At 51.2% G+C, this 9,678-nt stretch overlaps 1 protein-coding gene across 1 annotated transcript; it reads left to right on the forward strand.

The window, feature by feature from the left end:
* The first annotated feature begins 578 nt into the window (after nt 1–578).
* On the forward strand, nt 579–9,188 carry LOC125947235 (uncharacterized). Its single transcript, XM_049671645.1, has 2 exons — nt 579–1,451; nt 8,301–9,188. Exons 1-2 carry the CDS (start codon nt 579–581, stop codon nt 9,018–9,020), a joined length of 1,593 nt encoding a protein of 530 aa, XP_049527602.1. The 3' UTR covers nt 9,021–9,188.
* The last annotated feature ends 490 nt before the right edge of the window (nt 9,189–9,678 follow it).

Below are 9,678 nucleotides of genomic sequence, written 5' to 3' on the forward strand. Positions count from 1 at the left end.
TGAGCTTAAACAGCGACGCAGTTAAAAGAATCCATCATGTTCGCTAATGAGACAGGCGCATTGCAAAGACCGAAAGCCATGGCTTCAAAATGATAGAGGTCACCCCTAGTTGCAAATGCAGTTTCTTCGGAGTGCAGTGAACCAACAGCAATCGCCCAGTAACCAAGTTGAATGTAAATAGCCGAGAAATATTTGAAACCAGCAGAACACTGGAGTGTCTTAATACGCGGCAAGGGATAAACATCCTTCTACCGTATCTTGTTGATGTATCTGTTGTGATAGCGCCTATGCGCGTCAAGTGTCCGCGTTATCTGGCGCTGTCGCCCACAATTGTGAAATGTTGCTTGTACGTGACGTCATTGGTCACATGAGTGTTTGCTATATATGTATGCTGGTTGCATGGAATAAAGGTTGGACGTTATCTCGCGCGCATCGGAAGCGGCTCAGTCTCTTTCTCTGCTCCTGCGGCCAGCCCGGATGCGCATGGCCTTTCGCTAGGCCGCAACACGGCATGGTGTCAGAAGTGGCCGTCTTCTGATATTCGAGGGGCGTTGCACCAGTCTTCGTCAAGCGGCGCCATGTCAGAAGACAAAGAAGTCAAGCCAGTTCACGGCATGTTCGCTGTTCCAGCTCCGCCAACGTTTGACTTCGACCGGACGTCTGAATGGCCTTCCTGGATCCAACTATTCGACGACTACCGCTTTGCCTCTGGCTTAAATGAGCGAAGTGAAGAAGCACAAGTCCGGACTCTACTCTACACAATGGGCAAGCAAGCGAGAGAGATCTTTTCGACCTTCGAACTATCCGAACAACAGCAGAAGCAGTATGAAGTCGTCAGAAAAAAGTTCGACGATCACTTCGTGGCCGCACGGAACCTCGTTTACGAGAGCGCATGTTTTCACCGACGCATACAACAACCTGGAGAGTCAGTCGACCAATTCATCACCGCGTTGCACACACAGGCGGACCGGTGCGACTACAAGGAAAAGGAACGCATGATCCGCGACCGGTTTGTCGTCGGCCTCAGCGATGCCAAGCTCTCGGAGTCTCTGCAAATGGATGCAAATTTGACACTCGCCAGCGCTTTGGCAAAAGCTCGCTTGAAGGAGACCGTCCAACGACAGCAGCAACAGCTGCGAGAAACCAGCGACGAACCTTCGGCAGCGCCAGCCAGCAACCTGGACGCGATCAACAAACAACGGCAGCCCCGGAAGAATTCTTCAGGACAGCGTTCCGGCACCTCGTCAAGGACCACTGCACCTATCACACAAGGTCAACGCACCAGACCACAGTCCTACCGACCTCTCACCCCCAGTTCATGCCCCAACTGCGGTCAAGGAGAGCACCCGAGGACCTCCTGCCCGGCACGAGCTGCGAAATGCAACTACTGCGGTTGTTCCGGACATTTCGCAGTGGTGTGTCGGAAAAAGGCTGCAGGCGAGCGAAAGAAGGTACAGCTTTCTTCTCTCCATGTGGACAAGGGGGCGTATTTCGTAGGCGCGGTAAATGGGGAGCACTCTAATTCTCGGTATGCTCAAGTTGTTATTAACGGCACTCCGGTGTTCGCTAAACTTGATTCGGGTGCAGAAGTGTCCGTTGTACCCTCAACGTTTCCGGGATTGCCTACCAAATTAGAGAACTGCGACATAACCTTAACTGGCCCTGCGAATGAGCCACTGCATGTTCTCGGAAAGTTTCTTGCCACTATCCAGTGGAAACAACGCATTGTCCGACAAACGGTGTACGTGGTCTCGCCCTTGCGCTCGATACTTTTGGGTCTCCCGGCGCTCGAAGCCCTTGAGCTGATCAAGTTCGCTGACTCGGTCAGTAGCGCGACAGCCATCGAAGCTTCCTACCCTCAGCTTTTCGGTAGTCTGGGAGCTATGAAAGGGGAATACAATATCAGACTGAAGCCGAACTCTGTACCCTTTGCTATTCAGGTTGCTCGTCGCATTGCCTTACCCCTGCGGGACCGAGTTAAGGAGGAGCTCGAGCGTATGGAGCGAGACGACGTAATCCGCAAAGTAGACGAACCAACAGAATGGTGCGCGGGTATCGTACCAGTACTCAAACCTTCTGGAGACGTTCGTATTTGCGTGGACTTGACGCAACTAAATAAAAGTGTACTTCGCGAGCGCTATGTTATGCCAACTGTTGAAGATAGCCTTGGTCTGTTAAGTGGGGCATCGGTTTTTTCGAAGCTGGACGCTAATTCTGGATTTTATCAGATCAAGTTGTCGCCGGAAAGCCAGTTGTTAACTACCTTCATTACGCCATTTGGGCGATACTGTTTTCAGAGGCTACCGTTTGGAATAACGTCAGCACCTGAGTTTTTTCAAAAGAAAATGTCGCAGATTCTGGAAGGAATCCCAGGCGTGGTAAACATGATGGATGATGTGCTCATTTATGGCTGCGACCAAGCTCAACATGATGAGCGTCTGCGTCTTACTTTAGACCGTCTCATGAGTGCTGGCGTTACGCTAAACAAAGAAAAGTGTTGTTTTGGAGTAACCGAGATCAATTTTCTTGGTTGTGTTCTAAGTCGTGACGGAATCAGGCCGGACCCTGAAAAGGTCCGGGCCATCAAAGAACTGCCGACGCCAAATAACGTGTCTGACGTTCGACGGCTGCTCGGTATGACTAACCATCTGGCAAGATTCATACCAGATTTGGCTTCAAAAACGGCGCCGTTACGTCACTTGCTTTTGAAGAGTTCTGAATGGACGTGGGGACCAGCCCAAGAGCAAGCGCTGTCGTACGTTAGAGACGTTATCGGTTCGGCGCGCGTCATGGCCAACTATGATGCAAAGTACCCTACGATTCTTTCCGCCGATGCGTCATCATTCGGTTTAGGGGCGGTACTGATGCAAGTTCAACCAAACAACGAAAAACGACCCGTTGCCTTTGCATCGCGCTCGTTGACGCCTGCCGAAACCCGATATTCCCAGATTGAAAAGGAGGCACTAGCAATGACGTGGGCGGCTGAACGATTCGAAGGGTACATCAAAGGTCTTGAAATTGTGTGTGAAACCGACCATAAACCTCTTGTAACCTTGCTGGGAAAATCTCCTTTAGATGTTTTACCACCTCGCATTCAGCGTTTTCGCATGAGGCTCATGCGGTTCAGCTATGAAGTTGTACATGTCCCGGGCAAGAGCCTAGTTACTGCAGATGTGTTGTCGCGGGCCCCGATTCGGGGAAAAGAAAGTGATAATGCACTGTCTGTTAGTGACGTCAGCAAGCACGTTTCAGGGTGCCTGTCAAACGCGGTCGAGGCCAGCCTCTTCGAGAGAGTGAAAGCAGAACAAGCCGCTGACGAAGTTTGTCAAGCACTCGTAAAATTCAGTCGGAAAGGGTGGCCAAAATTCTCATCTCTTCCGATGGTCTTGCGTCCATATTGGCAGGAAAGAGCCACGCTTACAGTTGCTGAAGGCGTGCTACTTAAAGGTGTGAGGTTGGTCATTCCTCAAAAATTGCGCTCAGAGGTCTTGATACGCTTGCACGAGAGTCACCTGGGAATCGAAAAATGCAGAGCTCGAGCAAAAGTGTCGGTATGGTGGCCAGGGTTGAGTTGCCAGCTGAAAGCTTTGGTTACCGATTGCCGTGTATGCGCCGAGCACAGACACCAAAAGTCAGAACCAATGATCCCGACAACCACTCCACAGCGTCCTTGGCAAAAACTAGGCGCTGATCTCTGCCATATTCAAGGAAAATGGTATTTGGTAGTCGTGGATTATTTTTCTAGGTACCCAGAGATTGCTTTGTTATCATCTACAACGTGTGCCACTGTCATTACGCACCTTAAAAGTTTCTTTGCAAGACATGGCATACCAGAAGTTGTTATGTCTGATAACGGAGCGCAATTTGTGTCGCAGGAATACAAGTTGTTTGCTCGCAACTACGGTTTTCGCGCTGTGACGTCTAGCCCCAGGTACCCCCAGGCTAATGGTGAAGTGGAGAGGATGGTCCAGACAATTAAAGGTCTCATTACAAAAGCGAAGGACCCATATCTTTCTCTCCTAGCGTACAGGGACACTCCGGGGCTACTTGGGAAAAGCCCTGCAGAACTTCTAATGGGCAGGCGGCTACGCACAACGGTGCCTGTCCGTCCCATCAGCCTTCGGCCTCAGACGGTGAACCTGAGGAAGTTCAGAAGCCATGATACGACTGCCCGACAGCGGCAGCGTAGGAACTTCAACCGTCGTCATAGGGCTACTTCGTTGCGACCACTCGAACCGGGCGCGGAAGTCTGGGTGACGGACTGCAAAGCAAAAGCGCGAGTCTTGCGACTTGCTGAGCGGCCGAGGTCTTATGTGGTTAGAACTTCCACTGGTGTAGTTCTAGAAAGAAACAGGAAATCCTTGGTTCGCTTTGTTTCACAGCCAAAACAAGGTGAGGATGACGGAGGTAGCTATGATTTTCCTCAGGCAAATGATAGTCGGGTAGAAACGGAACAGAAATCTAATCGCGTTACAGACAGCATGGCACCTGACGATCTATCTAGCCCTTCCTTGCCGGGAACTGACCTTCCTGAATACCGAACGCGATCTGGTCGTCTTGTTCGACAGCCGGACCGCTACGGGTTCAGCAATTGACTATATTGTTTCTTGCGCATTGTTTGTTTCTGCAAAGTGTTCTTTCGCTGGCAGTGCTGCTAAGTTGGTTGCAACTGTCAGCGTATTATAAAGAAGGGGAGATGTTGTGATAGCGCCTATGCGCGTCAAGTGTCCGCGTTATCTGGCGCTGTCGCCCACAATTGTGAAATGTTGCTTGTACGTGACGTCATTGGTCACATGAGTGTTTGCTATATATGTATGCTGGTTGCATGGAATAAAGGTTGGACGTTATCTCGCGCGCATCGGAAGCGGCTCAGTCTCTTTCTCTGCTCCTGCGGCCAGCCCGGATGCGCATGGCCTTTCGCTAGGCCGCAACACGGCATGGTGTCAGAAGTGGCCGTCTTCTGATATTCGAGGGGCGTTGCACCAGTCTTCGTCAAGCGGCGCCATGTCAGAAGACAAAGAAGTCAAGCCAGTTCACGGCATGTTCGCTGTTCCAGCTCCGCCAACGTTTGACTTCGACCGGACGTCTGAATGGCCTTCCTGGATCCAACTATTCGACGACTACCGCTTTGCCTCTGGCTTAAATGAGCGAAGTGAAGAAGCACAAGTCCGGACTCTACTCTACACAATGGGCAAGCAAGCGAGAGAGATCTTTTCGACCTTCGAACTATCCGAACAACAGCAGAAGCAGTATGAAGTCGTCAGAAAAAAGTTCGACGATCACTTCGTGGCCGCACGGAACCTCGTTTACGAGAGCGCATGTTTTCACCGACGCATACAACAACCTGGAGAGTCAGTCGACCAATTCATCACCGCGTTGCACACACAGGCGGACCGGTGCGACTACAAGGAAAAGGAACGCATGATCCGCGACCGGTTTGTCGTCGGCCTCAGCGATGCCAAGCTCTCGGAGTCTCTGCAAATGGATGCAAATTTGACACTCGCCAGCGCTTTGGCAAAAGCTCGCTTGAAGGAGACCGTCCAACGACAGCAGCAACAGCTGCGAGAAACCAGCGACGAACCTTCGGCAGCGCCAGCCAGCAACCTGGACGCGATCAACAAACAACGGCAGCCCCGGAAGAATTCTTCAGGACAGCGTTCCGGCACCTCGTCAAGGACCACTGCACCTATCACACAAGGTCAACGCACCAGACCACAGTCCTACCGACCTCTCACCCCCAGTTCATGCCCCAACTGCGGTCAAGGAGAGCACCCGAGGACCTCCTGCCCGGCACGAGCTGCGAAATGCAACTACTGCGGTTGTTCCGGACATTTCGCAGTGGTGTGTCGGAAAAAGGCTGCAGGCGAGCGAAAGAAGGTACAGCTTTCTTCTCTCCATGTGGACAAGGGGGCGTATTTCGTAGGCGCGGTAAATGGGGAGCACTCTAATTCTCGGTATGCTCAAGTTGTTATTAACGGCACTCCGGTGTTCGCTAAACTTGATTCGGGTGCAGAAGTGTCCGTTGTACCCTCAACGTTTCCGGGATTGCCTACCAAATTAGAGAACTGCGACATAACCTTAACTGGCCCTGCGAATGAGCCACTGCATGTTCTCGGAAAGTTTCTTGCCACTATCCAGTGGAAACAACGCATTGTCCGACAAACGGTGTACGTGGTCTCGCCCTTGCGCTCGATACTTTTGGGTCTCCCGGCGCTCGAAGCCCTTGAGCTGATCAAGTTCGCTGACTCGGTCAGTAGCGCGACAGCCATCGAAGCTTCCTACCCTCAGCTTTTCGGTAGTCTGGGAGCTATGAAAGGGGAATACAATATCAGACTGAAGCCGAACTCTGTACCCTTTGCTATTCAGGTTGCTCGTCGCATTGCCTTACCCCTGCGGGACCGAGTTAAGGAGGAGCTCGAGCGTATGGAGCGAGACGACGTAATCCGCAAAGTAGACGAACCAACAGAATGGTGCGCGGGTATCGTACCAGTACTCAAACCTTCTGGAGACGTTCGTATTTGCGTGGACTTGACGCAACTAAATAAAAGTGTACTTCGCGAGCGCTATGTTATGCCAACTGTTGAAGATAGCCTTGGTCTGTTAAGTGGGGCATCGGTTTTTTCGAAGCTGGACGCTAATTCTGGATTTTATCAGATCAAGTTGTCGCCGGAAAGCCAGTTGTTAACTACCTTCATTACGCCATTTGGGCGATACTGTTTTCAGAGGCTACCGTTTGGAATAACGTCAGCACCTGAGTTTTTTCAAAAGAAAATGTCGCAGATTCTGGAAGGAATCCCAGGCGTGGTAAACATGATGGATGATGTGCTCATTTATGGCTGCGACCAAGCTCAACATGATGAGCGTCTGCGTCTTACTTTAGACCGTCTCATGAGTGCTGGCGTTACGCTAAACAAAGAAAAGTGTTGTTTTGGAGTAACCGAGATCAATTTTCTTGGTTGTGTTCTAAGTCGTGACGGAATCAGGCCGGACCCTGAAAAGGTCCGGGCCATCAAAGAACTGCCGACGCCAAATAACGTGTCTGACGTTCGACGGCTGCTCGGTATGACTAACCATCTGGCAAGATTCATACCAGATTTGGCTTCAAAAACGGCGCCGTTACGTCACTTGCTTTTGAAGAGTTCTGAATGGACGTGGGGACCAGCCCAAGAGCAAGCGCTGTCGTACGTTAGAGACGTTATCGGTTCGGCGCGCGTCATGGCCAACTATGATGCAAAGTACCCTACGATTCTTTCCGCCGATGCGTCATCATTCGGTTTAGGGGCGGTACTGATGCAAGTTCAACCAAACAACGAAAAACGACCCGTTGCCTTTGCATCGCGCTCGTTGACGCCTGCCGAAACCCGATATTCCCAGATTGAAAAGGAGGCACTAGCAATGACGTGGGCGGCTGAACGATTCGAAGGGTACATCAAAGGTCTTGAAATTGTGTGTGAAACCGACCATAAACCTCTTGTAACCTTGCTGGGAAAATCTCCTTTAGATGTTTTACCACCTCGCATTCAGCGTTTTCGCATGAGGCTCATGCGGTTCAGCTATGAAGTTGTACATGTCCCGGGCAAGAGCCTAGTTACTGCAGATGTGTTGTCGCGGGCCCCGATTCGGGGAAAAGAAAGTGATAATGCACTGTCTGTTAGTGACGTCAGCAAGCACGTTTCAGGGTGCCTGTCAAACGCGGTCGAGGCCAGCCTCTTCGAGAGAGTGAAAGCAGAACAAGCCGCTGACGAAGTTTGTCAAGCACTCGTAAAATTCAGTCGGAAAGGGTGGCCAAAATTCTCATCTCTTCCGATGGTCTTGCGTCCATATTGGCAGGAAAGAGCCACGCTTACAGTTGCTGAAGGCGTGCTACTTAAAGGTGTGAGGTTGGTCATTCCTCAAAAATTGCGCTCAGAGGTCTTGATACGCTTGCACGAGAGTCACCTGGGAATCGAAAAATGCAGAGCTCGAGCAAAAGTGTCGGTATGGTGGCCAGGGTTGAGTTGCCAGCTGAAAGCTTTGGTTACCGATTGCCGTGTATGCGCCGAGCACAGACACCAAAAGTCAGAACCAATGATCCCGACAACCACTCCACAGCGTCCTTGGCAAAAACTAGGCGCTGATCTCTGCCATATTCAAGGAAAATGGTATTTGGTAGTCGTGGATTATTTTTCTAGGTACCCAGAGATTGCTTTGTTATCATCTACAACGTGTGCCACTGTCATTACGCACCTTAAAGTTTCTTTGCAAGACATGGCATACCAGAAGTTGTTATGTCTGATAACGGAGCGCAATTTGTGTCGCAGGAATACAAGTTGTTTGCTCGCAACTACGGTTTTCGCGCTGTGACGTCTAGCCCCAGGTACCCCCAGGCTAATGGTGAAGTGGAGAGGATGGTCCAGACAATTAAAGGTCTCATTACAAAAGCGAAGGACCCATATCTTTCTCTCCTAGCGTACAGGGACACTCCGGGGCTACTTGGGAAAAGCCCTGCAGAACTTCTAATGGGCAGGCGGCTACGCACAACGGTGCCTGTCCGTCCCATCAGCCTTCGGCCTCAGACGGTGAACCTGAGGAAGTTCAGAAGCCATGATACGACTGCCCGACAGCGGCAGCGTAGGAACTTCAACCGTCGTCATAGGGCTACTTCGTTGCGACCACTCGAACCGGGCGCGGAAGTCTGGGTGACGGACTGCAAAGCAAAAGCGCGAGTCTTGCGACTTGCTGAGCGGCCGAGGTCTTATGTGGTTAGAACTTCCACTGGTGTAGTTCTAGAAAGAAACAGGAAATCCTTGGTTCGCTTTGTTTCACAGCCAAAACAAGGTGAGGATGACGGAGGTAGCTATGATTTTCCTCAGGCAAATGATAGTCGGGTAGAAACGGAACAGAAATCTAATCGCGTTACAGACAGCATGGCACCTGACGATCTATCTAGCCCTTCCTTGCCGGGAACTGACCTTCCTGAATACCGAACGCGATCTGGTCGTCTTGTTCGACAGCCGGACCGCTACGGGTTCAGCAATTGACTATATTGTTTCTTGCGCATTGTTTGTTTCTGCAAAGTGTTCTTTCGCTGGCAGTGCTGCTAAGTTGGTTGCAACTGTCAGCGTATTATAAAGAAGGGGAGATGTTGTGATAGCGCCTATGCGCGTCAAGTGTCCGCGTTATCTGGCGCTGTCGCCCACAATTGTGAAATGTTGCTTGTACGTGACGTCATTGGTCACATGAGTGTTTGCTATATATGTATGCTGGTTGCATGGAATAAAGGTTGGACGTTATCTCGCGCGCATCGGAAGCGGCTCAGTCTCTTTCTCTGCTCCTGCGGCCAGCCCGGATGCGCATGGCCTTTCGCTAGGCCGCAACACGGCAGTATCAACGACAAAAATTCAAAACCCTTCCACTACTATGAAGATGGAAGCCAACAAAGCTGTCAATATGGTGGGTCTGCTGTAGTGAAAATTGTCCCCACGATGTAAAATGGGGCGTATCGGGTGGGCATACACAAACCACTCTCTCTGTACCAAGCAATCTTCCGGTGCGTAACTAGCGTTGAACTGGCGCCCGGGACGTGCCCGCTCAGCCTTGCAAGGCGGGTAGACCCAGAGTTTTGGGTTCGGAGGCCAAACGCTATTTGACGTCTTCCAGCACTCGATCGCCGATCACGCGTCACCGGCGGGGAACGAC

The sequence above is a fragment of the Dermacentor silvarum genome, chromosome 7 (genome assembly GCF_013339745.2).
Source record: "Dermacentor silvarum isolate Dsil-2018 chromosome 7, BIME_Dsil_1.4, whole genome shotgun sequence".
In the NCBI taxonomy this organism is placed as follows: domain Eukaryota; kingdom Metazoa; phylum Arthropoda; class Arachnida; order Ixodida; family Ixodidae; genus Dermacentor; species Dermacentor silvarum.

Coding starts and splice junctions, on each gene's coding strand:
- LOC125947235 (XM_049671645.1), top strand. CDS start 579: ATGTCAGAAGACAAAGAAGTCAAGCCAGTTCACGGCATGTTCGCTGTT. Junction 1,452..8,300: donor CTGCAGGCGAGCGAAAGAAG/GTACAGCTTTCT, acceptor TTTGTGTCGCAG/GAATACAAGTTGTTTGCTCG.